The sequence below is a fragment of the Capricornis sumatraensis genome, chromosome 11, assembly GCF_032405125.1.
Source record: "Capricornis sumatraensis isolate serow.1 chromosome 11, serow.2, whole genome shotgun sequence".
In the NCBI taxonomy this organism is placed as follows: Eukaryota; Metazoa; Chordata; class Mammalia; order Artiodactyla; family Bovidae; genus Capricornis; species Capricornis sumatraensis.
Window position 1 is genome coordinate 100,304,621 of NC_091079.1, and position 14,489 is coordinate 100,319,109.

The 14,489-nt window shown below is 44.6% G+C and overlaps 1 protein-coding gene across 7 annotated transcripts in view; it reads left to right on the plus strand.

The window, feature by feature from the left end:
* Positions 1-14,489, plus strand: part of COL14A1 (collagen type XIV alpha 1 chain) — a 231,080-nt gene that overhangs the window by 111,509 nt on the left and 105,082 nt on the right. For all 7 annotated transcript variants that reach the window (XM_068983360.1, XM_068983358.1, XM_068983361.1 and 4 more), the window contains 2 exons: positions 9,471-9,617; positions 13,911-13,967. In XM_068983360.1, coding sequence (XP_068839461.1) covers positions 9,471-9,617; positions 13,911-13,967 — 204 coding nt within the window. The remainder of the gene's footprint in view (positions 1-9,470; positions 9,618-13,910; positions 13,968-14,489) is intronic.

Sequence of the window (14,489 nt, forward strand, 5' to 3'; positions counted from 1 at the left end):
AACACAAGGGAAGACTCTACATGTGGACATCACCAGATGGTCAACACCGAAATCAGATTGATTATATTCTTTGTAGCCAAAGATGGAGAAGCGCTATACAGTCAGCAAAAACACGACCGGGAGCTGACTGTGGCTCAGATCATGAACTCCTTATTGCCAAATTCAGACTGAAATTGAAGAAAGTAGGGAAAACCACTAGACCATTCAGGTATGACCTGAATCAAATCCCTTATGATTATACAGTGGAAGTGAGAAACAGATTTAAGGGCCTAGATCTGATAGATAGAGTGCCTGATGACTATGGAATGAGGTTCGTGACATTGTACAGGAGACAGGGGTCAAGACCATCCCCAAGAAAACGAGATGCAAAAAGGCAAGATGGCTGAAGAGGCGTTACAAATAGCTGTGAAAAGAAGAGACACTAAAGGCCAAGGAGAAAAGGAAAGATATACCCATCTGAATGCAGAGTTCCACAGAACAGCAAGGAGAGATAAGAAAGCCTTCTTCAGCAATCAATGCAAAGAAATAGAGGAAAAAAATAGAATGGGAAAGACTAGAGATCTCATCAAGAAAATTAGAGATACCAACATTTCATGCAAAGAGGGGCACAATAAAGGACAGAAATTGTATGGACCTAACAGAAGCAGAAGATATTCAGAAGTGGCAAGAATACACGAAAGGACTGTACAAAAAGACATCTTGATGACCCAGATAACCACGGTGGAGTTATCACTCACCGAGAGCCAGACATCCTGGGATGCAAAGTCAAGAGGCCTTAGGAAGCATCATTACAAACAAAGCGAGTGGGGATGATGGAATCCCAGTGGAGCTATTTCAGATCCTAAAAGATGATGCTGTGTAAGTGCCACACTCAGTATGCCAGCAAATTTGGAAAAGTTGCCAGTAGCCACAGGACTGAAAAGGTCAGTTTTCATTCCAGTTCCAAAGAAAGGCAGTGCCAAAGAATGCTCAAAGTACTGCACAATTGCACTCATCTCACACACTAGCCAAGTAATTCTCCAAGCAAGGGTTCAACAGTACATGAACCATGAACTTCCAGATGTTCAAGCTGGATTTAGAAAAGGCACAGGAACCAGAGATCAAATTGCCAACATCCATTGGATCATTGAAAAAGCAAGAGAGTTCCAAAAAAAACATCTACTTCTGCTTTATTGACTACGCCAAAGCCTTTGACTGTGTGGATCACAACAAATTGTGGAAAATTCTTCAAGAGATGGGAATACCAGACCACCTTACCTGCCTCCTGAGGAATCTGTATGGAGGTCAAGAAGGAACAGTTAGAACTGGACATGGAACAACAGACTGGTTCCAAAGAGGAAAAGGAGTACGTCAAGGCTGTATATTGTCATCCTGCGTATTTAACTTCTATGCAGAGTACATCATGAGAAATGCTGGGCTGGAGGAGGCACAAGCTGGAATCAAGATTGCTGGGAGAAATAGCAATAACCTCAGATATGCAGATGACACGACCCTTATGGCAGAAAGTGAAGAACTAAAGAACCTCTAGAGGAAAGTGAAAGAGGAGAGTGAAAAAGCTTGAAACTCAACATTCAGAAAACTAAGATCATGGCATCTGGTCCCATCACTTCATGGAAAATACATGGGGAAACAGTGAAAGGCTTTATATTTTTGGACTCCAAAATCACTGCAGATGGTGATTGCAGCCATGAAATTAAAAGACACTTACTCCTTGGAAGGAAAGCTATGACCAACATAGACAGCATATTAAAAAGCAGAGACATTACTTTGCCAACAAAGGTCCGTGTAGTCAAAGCTATGGTTTTTCCAGTAGTCATGTATGGATGTGAGAGTTGGACTGTGAAGAAGGCTGAGTGCCGAAGAACTGATGCTTTTGAACTATGGTGTTGGAGAAGACTCTTGAGAGTCCCTTGGACTGCAAGGAGACACAACCAGTCAATCCTAAAAGAAGTCAGTCCTGAATATTCATTGGAAGGACTGATGCTGAAGCTGAAACTCCAATATTTTGTCCACCTGATGCAAAGAACTGACTCTTTGGAAAAGATCCTGATGCTGGGAAAGATTGAAGGCGGGAGGAGAAGGGGATGACAGAGGATGAGGTGGTTGGACGGCATCACCGACTCGATGGATATGAGTTTGAGTAAACTCTGGGAGCTGGTGATGGACAGGGAGGCCTGGCGTGCTGCAGTCTGTGGAGTCGCAGAGTCGGACACGACTGAGCGACTGAACTGAACTGAAGCAGAGTTAGATGAAAGATATGCAACTGTTGACAATACCTATAAAGTCTTGAGGAGTCATGTTCCATTTATCTTTTTAAGACTAGCTGAGTCATACTTTAATAGACAGCAGTTGACAGTTATCACATTTGGTGGTACTTGTTAAGCCTTAGCAACATAGTAACTATGAAGATCACACATCCAAATTACCCCAGAGTATTTTCATGTAAGACGCCATTTAAGAAGTTGACAGGATGGGACGGAGGCTCCTGCAGATAGTCATTAGCTTTTATTGAAAATCATGTTTATACAGATTGACATAAAGATATCAAAACTGTCTTTATCAAGAAATTAGTGAAATCCATCAGGGTATTTTTTTTTATTAAATGCTTTTACAAATAGTATTGGGATTCTTATCAGACAATGTGACGTTATCAATGATAACATTGATCTGGTCACCTAAAACCTCAATAAGCTCTTGGTGGACCTCCCAGGTGACTCACTTTAAAGAATCCTCCTGCCGATTCTGGAAATGCGGCAGATGTGGGCTCAGTGTCTGGCTCGGGAAGGTCCCCTGGCGGAGGAAGTGGCAGCCCACTCCAGGGTTCTCGCCTGGAGAAACCCACGGACAGAGCAGCCTGGCAGGTTACAGTCGATGTAGCTGCAAAGAGTCAGACACAACTGAGCAACTGAGTGTGTGCACACACACGCACGCACACGCGTACACACACACACACGCACGCACGTGCACACACACACACACACACACACACACAAGCTCTTGCTGAAGCCAAGTGTTTTACTAGAAATACGAGTCCCCGCTTCCTTCTTATCTTCCAGTTAAATTAATTTGTATTTTGCCAGGATTATTTTCAGGCTTCCAAAAACCTCTTCAGCTGAGCCTCAACAGTCTCAATTCAGCAAGAATGAACAAAAGTATTGTTCAGTTTATTTTTCATCAGCAGTTATAGCTGAGCAATTTTTTAGCCCAATTAGCCTACATCTTATTCACTCAGGTGTCCAGCTGCATATTATTAACCAACTAGACAGCAACAGATTCTAATTGATAGCCAGGGGTGGGAGTTAACGTGGGGAATATGTTTCAATATTTTAACTTACACGATTTAGGGTAGGGAATAGTCTTTCCACTTTGTTTTTTTATTTAATTTTTATTGTGTACTGGAATACAGTTGATTCATAATGTCATGTTTGTGTTGGGTGTACAGCCACCTGATTAAGTTATACATAAGTGTCTGCTTTGGATTCTTTTCCCAGTAGGCTGTTAGAGTGCTGAGTACTACAGGGTAGGTCCTTGCTGATTATCTATTGTATGCATATTACTGCATATGTTAATCCCCACCTCCTAATTCATGCCTTGAAGTCTTTCCACTTTGCACTGGGGAAGAATTGGGTTGAGTTTCTCTATCTCACAGAGCGATGTGATCCTCATTCCTGATCGCTGCTGTTGGACATGTGATCAGATGTACCTTCTTCCATGGGTGCCTGCGTCCCTGGGCTCCACTGTTTCACCTCGGGAACACCTCCTGCTGGCTACACGTGCTGCCTCTGCAGAAGTGTCAGTCCTTCCGCTTCAACCAGAGGAGAAATTAGAGAGGACGGGACCCAGTTTCTCTGCATGATAGACAAGAGCCTTACCCCAGGCTGGCTTATTTCTGAATGCCTCTGCCAAACTCCTGGGCTTCCCAGGTGGCGCTAGTAGTGAAGAGCCCGCCTGGCAATGCGGGAGCCAGAAGAGAGGCAGGTTCAGTCCCTGGGCAGGAAGATCCCCAGGAGGAGGGCATGGCAACCCGCTCCAGTGTTCCTGCCTGGAGAGCCCCATGGACAGAGGAGCCTGGCGGGCTGCAGTCCACAGGGCTGCACAGAGTCAGACAGGACAGAAGCGACTCGGCACACGGGTACGCACTGCCAAACTCCCACTGCCTGACGGGCGGCGCTCTCTCTGTGTTTTGAATCCCCCGTGTCTGATCTCATGCACTTTTACTGAGATGAAGTTGGTAGATTTCTGCTCTAACCCGACAGCTGGTCAGTGTTCTTCTCTGAGCCTCCGTTTTTCCCAAATGACTTCTTTTGAGGACTTTTCCTGTGGTCATACCTATAAATCTCCAAGGAGTTTGTGAATAAAGCAGCCAGGCTATATCATTCAGGTGTGCTTGCTTTGTTTCTAAATGGTAAAAAGCACAAATAACAGGGACTCAGATGGAAAGGTCACCCATACCTAGCACACCGAGACATCCCCCAGCGTCCGCCTCCGGCGCGTGGAAGCCGCGGGGTTCAGATGCCCTCGCCAAGGGGAAGCCGGACCGCATTCCCCGCTCTCTCTCCTCCGCCTTCCTTCTCAGCAGACGGAGAGCCGGCCCGGTCGAGTCCAGACGCGCATCCTCCTAGCTTCAGCTTCACCGTCTTAGCTAGAAGGAAGCTCTTCTCTCTCAGCAATTCCCACAGAAGTCCAGGACCTCGAGTCATGTTGGCCTGGTTTGGGGTCGCATCCCCCTGAATCTGTCACTGAGTTCATGGAATATGCATGGACTCAACGGCGAGTGAGACCTGGCTCTTTCCCAGCCTGTGTCTGGGGAGAGCTGGGCGTTCTTACTCAGGCCTTCCCAAGTCAAAAGACCAGGGTCAGGTTCAACGAAAAAAAGATCACATGTTAGACAGGCAAAAACAACAGCTGTCCTCTACTTGTGTAAATATTATGACAGGTTTTTCATAGCCAAGAAGAAAAAAAAGAAAGATTACCAGAAGGATCAAGTCCTCTCTAGAGAGTGAAATCCAATATGCTTTCGAGTCAGGCATTAGACTTTCCAAATTGTCGGTATTTTAGGACAGACCAGCGTTTGAGAGGCGCAGGGCTGGTTTTGAGTGCCTCGGAACCCCTGAGAGCCTCCGTCAGTTCTCCAGCCGCTGCAGAGCGCCGCCTCTCTGCCCTGCCGTGTTTGAATCGACGTGGCACCTGCGGGTGGATGGAGATATGCACCTCACACTGTATTCCCTCCCTAATCCCGTTAACTTGGTAAACTTCTTTTTAGCCTGATTTTTTCCTAAGTTTCAAAGATGCTCACCTTGTCTTCTGTCTTTCGGTGCTGAAATGTCTAGTTCCCTGTCATCTATTAACCAGAATAGACAATTGCAGCATAGTGGAGAGCCTACATTATTAGGGACCAGATCCCAAAACAAAAGATCATACAAAACGAGCCTGTTCCCAAGATTCAACTTTTTGAAGCACTGATACCATGTTCAGGGGTCACAGGATTTGAAAGACCCAGAGAGTGGAAAGCATGTATCATCAGATTCCAACTGCGTCTACTGGATCTGGGACCTTCTTTGCTTGCAGATCTCAGTAACCCCTCCTGAGCCACTTGGGAGTCAAGTTGGTGCATTACAGTCACCCAAAGAATGTGTTTAGCATGACCTCATGAGAATGAGGCTCAGTGACAGATTTTCCCCCTTGTTCCAAAAAAAAAAAGTTAACTTCTGGCCTTTGGCACAAGAGGGCAAGGAAATTAGTCATCATTTGATCAGTTTAAATGCTTTTCTTTAAGGCAAGGCCGTGAGTCACACATGCGGACCCACCCCCGTGCGTGTACCCTGCTCCGTCAGCCTTGGGAGCAACCTGCTTCCGTTTCCTGTTAATTTCCCAGCGCTTGTTCCAGCTTCCCAATGATTCGTAGGCTTTGTTTTGTTATGCAGCGGTGAAACCTGTTTGTACTCTGTTGTCAAGGGTCTATAACGTGCGTGGTATTCATGAGAAATAGAAGAAATGACAGAAAGTACATTTCTAGAATTAATTCCTGGAGAGTCTCTCAAGTTTTTGTGGAGATAGGTAAAGATGATCCATGCATAGGATTTGGGAAACGTTTGTATTACAGGTGGCTCACAGAAGCTTGCAGGAGGCTCCAGAGTGGTTAGGGTCAAAATAAAGCTGCTGTTACCGTGTTCTGAGCCCAGGAACCCAAGGCTGAGCTTGGATATCAGCCAAGCAGAAGGCAGGGTTTACTAATATTTTCTTACTCTTAAGTTCCTTTCACAGCTATTTAAATCTCACAAACACCTTAAATAGTTTCAATTTCATCATTTTCTATAATATCTAATAAAGAAAATATTGAGGTAGACCTATGTTTGAAAGAAATATATTACTAAACATAAAGTTCACTTTCGAAGTTCTTTAATATTGACAATTATAAAAATAAATTTCAGATTCCATTCAACAGATGGCCTTACTTTAATTACATTTTTAAAAAATCAGGATTTGTCCATAGATAAAACCTACTTCAGTGAACAATGCAGAGAAATAGAGGAAAACATTAGAATGGGAAAGACTAGAGATCTCCTCAAGAAAGTTAGAGATACCAAGGGAACATTTCATGCAAAGATGGGCTCGATAAAGGACAGAAATGGTATAGACCTCACAGAAGCAGAAGATATTAAGAGGTGGCAAGAATACACAGAAGAACTGTACAAAGATCTTCTCAGCCCAGATAACCACGACGGTGTGATCACTCACCTAAAACTAGACATCCTGGAGTGTGAAGTCAAGTGGACCTCAGGAAGCATCGCTACGAACAAAGCTAGTGGAGGTGATGGAATTCCAGCTGAGCTATTTCAGATCCTAAAAGATGATGCTGTGAAAGTGCTGCACTCAGTATGCCAGCAAATATGGAAACCTCAGCCGTGGCCATAGGCCTGGAAAAGGTCAGTTTTCACTCCAATCCCAAAGAAAGGCAATGCCTAAGAATGTTCAAACTGCCGCACAATTGCACTGATCTCACACGCTAGTAAAGTAATGCTCAAAATTCTCCAAGCCAGGCTTTAATAGTACATGAGCTGTGATCTTCCAGATGTTCAAATTGGATTTAGAAAAGGCAGAGGAACCAGAGATCAAATTGCCAACATCTGTTGGAAAGCAAGAGAATTCCAGAAAAACATTTGCTTCAGCTTTATTGACTATGCCAAAGCCTTTGACTGTGTGGATCACAACAAACTGTGGAAAATTCTTCAAGAGATGAGAATACCAGACCACCTTACCTGCTTCCTGAGAAATCTGTATGCAGGCCAGGAAGCAACAGTTAGAACCAGTTCCAAATTAAGAAAGGAGTATTTCAAGGCTGTATATTGTCAACCTGCTTATTTAACTTATATGCAGGGTACAGCATGAGAAATGCCAGGATGGATGAAGCACAAGCTGGAATCAAGATTGCTGGAAGAAATATAAAAAACCTCAGATACGCAGATGACATCACCGTTATGGCAGAAAGTGAAGAGGAACTAAAGAGCCTCTTGATGAAAGTGAAAGAGGAGAGGGAAAAATTTGGCTTAAAGCTCAACATTCAGATAACTAAGATCATGGCATCCAGTCCCATCACTTCATGGGAAATAGATGGGGAAACAATGGAAACAGTGTCAGCCTTTATTTCGGGGGGCTCCAAAATCACTGTAGATGGTGACTGCAGCCATGAAATTAAAAGACACTTACTTCTTGGAAGAAAAGTTATGACCAACTTAGACAGCATATTAAAAAGCAGAGACATTACTTTGCTGAAAAAAGTCCTTCTAGTCAAAGCTATGGTTTTTCCAGTAGTCATGTATTGATGTGAGAGTTGGACTATAAAGAAAGCTGAGTGCTGAAGAATTGATGCTTTAAAACTGTGGTGTTGGAGAAGACTCTTGAGAGTCTCTTGGACTGCAAGGAGATCCAACCAGTCAATCCTAAAGGAAATCAGTCCTGAATATTCATTGGAAGGACTGATGCTAAACCTCCAATACTTTGGCCACCTGATGTGAAGAACTAACTCACTGGAAAAGACCCTGATGCTGGGAAAGGTTGAAGGTGGGAGGAGAAGGGGACGTCAGAGGATGAGATGGTTGGATGGCATCACCAACTCAATAGATATGAGTTTGAGTAAGCTCCGGGATTTGGTGATGGACAGGGAGGCCTGGCGTGCTGTAGTCCATGGGCTTGCAAAGAGTCAGACACGACTGAAGTGACTTAGCACAGCACATGGTATATTCAGTTCAGTTGCTCAGTCGTGTCTGACTCTTTGCAATCCCATGAATCGCAGCACGCCAGGCCTCCCTGTCCATCACCAACTCCCGGAGTTCACTCAGGCTTACGTCCATCGAGTCAGTGATGCCATCCAGCCATCTCATCCTCTGTTGTCCCCTTCTCCTCCTGCCCCCAATCCCTCCCAGCGTCAGAGTCTTTTCCAATGAGTCAGCTCTTCGCATGAGGTGGTCAAAGTACTGGAGTTTCAGCTCTAGCATCATTCCTTCCAAAGAACACCCAGGGCTGATCTCCTTTAGAATGGACTGGTTGGATCTCCTTGCAGTCCAAGAGACTAATGGAAATTAAAGCAACATCCTCTGAAACTGGACTTCTAAGTTTGGAATTTACATTTTAGTTCAGCTACTTAGTGTATGGACTTGGGTAAACTACTAATTTTTCTGGTCTTCAGTTTCTTGTCTTTAAATTGGGGATAATTATAAGGATCAAATGGATTAACACATGTAAAATCCTTAGAGCAGCGCCTGCTGTGTGGTGAGTGCTAAGTGAACGTTGGCCATTGTTGCCTTTGTTGTGTTTTTATCGTTAAACACCAAGCACAGAGCCTGGTGGTCTTCCCTCGTGGTGCTAGAGGTAAAGAACCTGCCTGTCCATGCAGGAGACATCCTAAGAGACACAGGTTCGATCCCTGGCCTGGGAGGGTCCCCTGGAGGGGGTCATGGCAACCCAATCCAGTGTTCATGCCTGCAGAATCTTGTGGATGGAGGAGCCTGGTGGGCTACAGTCCATGGGGTCGCAAAGTGTCGGTCATGACCAAAGTGCTTAGCCTGCACACACAGAGCCTGGTACTAAAATAAGCTCTCAGTCATATTGGGAATCCTAATTTTTAAAAAATAATATATTCACCTCCGCACCTGTCCAAAAGATCAGTGCAGATGTGTGCATATAATTATAAACAGGAACAATTCTCCATTTGTTAAGTCCTCAACAGCCTTTTACTAGTCAATCTCATTTCTGAACATATAAAATTCAATTTTCAATTATTAAAGAAAAACAATGGATATATTAATTGTTTTGAAAAAAGATACAATCACTCAAACAAGTTTAATTCATTCTGGAGTTATCTGAATAGGCCTTACATACTAAGTGTTTTAGAAGCAAATCCTCTATTGGTGGCTATTAAAAAAAAATTCATGTATGTATGTTTTGTCATATATGTTTTGTTTTGATTATAGATACACAAAAGCAAGAATCCACTTTGGGTGGCGGGACAAACAGGCATTGCTTCTATGGACTTCAGCCTGATTCAGAATATAAAATCAGTGTTTACACAAAGCTCCAGGAGATGGAGGGACCCAGCGTGAGCATAATGGGAAAAACACGTAAGTCAAAGGCGTTCTCTCTTGAGCCCTGTATCCATGAACAAGCAGTATTTTAGGAACATGGTTTTGGTTCGGAAACCTTATTCCGTCTATAAAAACATTAGCCATTGTGCCCTGGAATATCTGTGCTACAAGCGTTGCTCTTTGTACCCAGCCCCGGAATTCACTGCCTGTGGCCGCGGTCTGTGGATTTCCCCATCTCTGCCTGTTGCCCCAGGGGACTGTAAGGCCGTAGGCAGGCAAAGTGCTTGAAACAATGGCCCCTATTGTGAGGCTTCCATTAGGAACATCTGTGGGGCCTGGAGTGTGAGATGAAGTGTAAGAGCTGGGTCCTGACACTGGAACAATGGCCCAGCACTCCAGCCTCGGGGGTGGGAGTGGGGCCAGGACGTGCCAGCTGGCCGACCCGGCCTTGCCTCCTCAAGAGGCTCTGATGCTTTTTCCAAATTGGCAGGGAACCTGACGCACGCAAGGGAAAGGCAGAGTCTAAAAGGGAAAGAGAGCACTTTCTACGTAGTCTAAATGGCAAGGAAGGCGGCAACTGCCTGGTGCCCTTTTAATCAAAGATTCCTGACCTAGAGGCCATAAGCATGAAGTGGTTTGATTGGTACTGAATTCTGGGAGATACCGGTGTGTCCCCAACTCAGTGTCTTGAACTTAAACTTGCAATCCTCAAGGACTGGTGTCCGAATAGGTGGCCGACGATCGGCTTTCTTGAAAGCCCCTCTCTCACGTGTCTGGCGTTTAGAAAGTTCCGCTACCCAGCTGTATAGGTCTTTCCGTTTCTCTGTACACACACAAAAAATCACCATCAATATACAATCTTCAAACACAGACGGTGAAAGTGTAGCTAGTGGAATCATCTGCTTTCCAACACGAGGACTTTATTTCATAACACTGGAAGTCAACATTTTACATCACGTGTATTTTTGAGGTATCCTTTGCACTCCTTAAGATTCACCCCAAGTGTACAAGTCAGTGGCTTCTGGACATTTCGAGAGCTCTGCAGCCTTTGCTGCAGCTCAGTGTTGGGACGTTCCCCCCGCCTGGAGATCCGTCAGGCTCGTCCGCAGCGAGCCCTCCTCCCACAGTCGGCTCCAGGCAGCCTCCGTTCTGTTCTTACACATTTGTCTCTCCCAGACATTTCGTAAAAATGGAAGTATGCAACAGGTCGTCTTTTGCGTCTGGTATCTTTCACTCAGCGTGTGTTTTTGAGTTTTATCCACGTTGGAGAACGTAGCAGTCTCTTCTTGCGTTTTATTGCTCATTAGAATTTGGTTTTGGGCAGAGGATTCTATAATTTTGAAATTATTAGGCGCCTGTTAGGGCTTCAGATTTAAAGTCTAAAAAGCTTGTTTGGGGGTCCTTTTTTCCATTGTTGCCTTAGGCAGTTTAACGTCTCTGAGCTGCTGTTTGCTTACAATAAAATTACATACCTTTTTTCTTAGCTTAGTTTGGTGGCGGTGAAGATCCACTGGAAAGACCCCGCTGAGGACTTTGCAACTGCGTTTTATTTTATTGAAAAATATTTTTGGTATCGCTCTTCTTCCCTTTAAATAAAAAATCTTTAGGCCACACCGTGTGGTGTGCAGGGCCTGAGCTCCCCACCAAGGGGTGGGCTTGCGCCCTGCAGTGGGAGTCGGGGTCCTAACTCCGGGCCATCAGGGAAGTCCCTCTTGCTGTCTTCCTGAAAGTCAGAAACCACGGCCATGCGGTTAGAGCTCCCATCACACATGTTTTCTCTGGGCCATTTTTTTTTTTTACGTTTTAAAGTATTCTCGAAAATTCGAAAGCTCTGACAACACAGGGCTCACATATCCTCATGCAGCTAAACATATGGAAAGCTAGTAACTTCCGCGTCTTTGGACGGTGTACACGCTCTGAAGTTTGTTATTCCTGAATGTTTAGGCAGAGTTCTTTGCTCCCATTCATTATGTGCCTGACCTCCAAAAATATTTGAGTTGGGGCCCCTGGTCTAGTTCGGCTTCCCTTAACCCTAACCTCACCACTGTTAACGACCCGTCCAGGATTCACTTGGAAAGCTCTGCTTGATGTGAACGTTTTTCTTGTGTGGGGACATCTGCCATTGCAGGGCTTCTACCCACTGGCCCCGCTCAACCTCCGAGAGCAAATGCAGAGACCGAGACTGTTCCCTCCTCCGGGACAGCTTCTCCCAAACTCGAGGACGGGGACCCTCTGTGTGCCCGCAGGGGATATAAGCACTCTCGCCAGTTCACTGTGGTTCTTACCAAGAGGTTCTTGGGCCAGATGTTCTGACCAAACATATTAATCTGGCTGCCACAGGCACTCGTGGATTTGGTTCTCGAATTTATTGACTGAACTTGCGATTTATCTCAGCTTTTCACATTGAAGAAAATGCACCATTGTAAAGACAACCAGCTGCTTCCACAGATTTTAGGCTTTAGAAATATTTTATAGTGCTTTCAAACATGTTTTGCAATCCTAGTTTTAATACTAAAATGTCTCAAATGTTTTTACTTGTGAAAATTTTTAGTTGCCAAAAAATTGCCTTTAAAATATCAAAGTGGTTTCCTCTGTCTCTAATAACGCAACAGAAGGCGCAGAGTGTGTTGCCGCCTCCCTTCTTTGGCCATCCTGCTCTTGTCTTGTCTGTCTTCTGTATTTTGGCCATGCTGTGTGGCACATGATACGGTTTCCTGACCAGGGATCAAACCTGGGCCTCTTCAGTGAAAGCATCGAATCCTACCCACCAGGCCACCAGAGAATGCCCCCCTTTTTTCATTTTTTCTTCCCCCCCAAGCTCATTTATATCAGCTTGATCTCCTCCAAGAAATTCTGCCTGTTGTATGTAGTTATGTGTGTGTGTATTAGATATATTACCGCATAGATATATATAGATAAACCTGTATTAATCAGTTAAATAGAATTTTTTGTTTCACAAATGGGATCATACCATTGTATTCTGTTTCATTTCATATAATAACTAATCTGAAACATTTTTCTGTATCAGTAATACAGTTACCTCATCCCTTTAAAGGTTGAATTGCTTTACTCAATAATGTCAGTTTATTGGTTCCTGGAATTGGAAGAGACCTTAACATTCATCTCCTCCAACCTTCCTGCCAGTGAAGGTGCCCCCTTACAGCATTCACAGCGAACAGCCTGCCTGAGCTCAAAACCTTCCAGCTGTTTGGGACTTACTGTCTCCAGAGGCTAAACATCCCCCTGATTAGTTGAGAGTTTTCCCTTGTATTATACTGGGATCGGGGAAAGCAATGGCACCCCACTCCAGTACTCTTGCCTGGAAGATCCCATGGGCAGAGGAGCCTGGTAGGCTGCAGTCCATGGGGTCACTAAGAGTTGGACACAACTGAGCGACTTCACTTCCACTCTTCACTTTCATAAATTGGAAAAGGAAATGGCAACCCACTCCAGCGTTCTTGCCTGGAGAATCCCAGGGACGGCGGAGCCTGGTGGGCTGCCGTCTATGGGGTTGCACAGAGTCGGACGTGACTGAAGCGGCTTAGCAGCAGCAGCAGCATACTGGGATAAGAAAGATAATATTCTCAAGTTTTCTTTAGTGTCAAATAAGAATTTTTTAAAAAAGAATATGCAAAAAATAACATTAGGATGTTTACTCCACTTAACGATGCCGTAGCTTCCTGGTGCCCTGCCATGTGAATTGGTAGGAAAGTCACAGCTCTTATGTGACTGTGGCCATGGCCTTTAACCTAACCGCACCTCTGCGCTTGACACGTTTCTCAGCCCTCCTCACCCGGGTTACTGATCAGGACGCGCTGCAGCCTCCCAGGGTCCTGCTGTCTGGTTCTCAGAGCTGAGTTTCCCAGGCGCAGTCTGACCACGGCCGAGGGTGAATCGGCTCTGGGGGCCCATGTCCTGAGAATGCAGGGTGAACAGGGAGGAGGTGCTCGTGGACGTGGGCTGATGGTCCGTCCTCAGGCAGAAGGGAGCTGCTCTGTAGTGAAAGCAGCAGAGACTCGTCTGGAATAGGCTGGAGGGCCCCGCCTCAAAGCAGCGTTGAGACCACTTTGAACTGACGGTTTGACTGCGCCGACTCCCGCTGGGTGAACTGGACTGTGGCAAAATGGCATTTCAAGCCTTCGGTCTGAGGTTGAGGAGATGGTTGGAACCAGCTTTCATGGGCTTTGGCTGATTTACAGCGGGCCCTAAATTCACTAAGTTCTCAAAGAAAACAGCTGTCAGAATCATTGACTCCCCTGAAGAGTTATGACTCCATGACCTCCCTCTCTTCACAGATGAGAAGGTTAACTGATGTTCTCTGCTTTTCAGAATCGCTTCCTACTCAGCCACCGACGTTCCCTCCAACCATCCCACCAGCAAAAGAAGGTAAAAAAACATGATGTAATCATGATGTGATTTTAGGTTTTGGATTTCTGTTGGATTTGTTTGTTTCTTCATTTAAAAACCAAGGTATTAATAAAAGATAGTTTTGCCTTAATACAAGTGCTTATATCAGACCCTTAGGGGGAACAGATTTGCAATGAGTAGCAAGTAAGACATAGCAATCTAATGTGCAGTGTAAAGAATGTAGGCAACAGTATTGTACTGTAATTATGTGCTGAGACAGAGGTGCTAAATAGCACTATGTCAACCAAAGTACAATATATAAATGTAAATTAATATACATTATATACAATGTAAATTACATATAAACAAATGTAAATTATAAATGTGAATCTAATTAACATATTGTGCACTTTAAATCTTTGCAGTGTCATATGTCAAATATACTCAATAAAAAGCCATCTGAAAGTAGAATCTGCACACACAAAGTAGATTTTCAAACAGAATTTTCATAGTTATTTCGTTGAAAATATCAGAATGGTACATGTTTGCCAAAGAAGGATA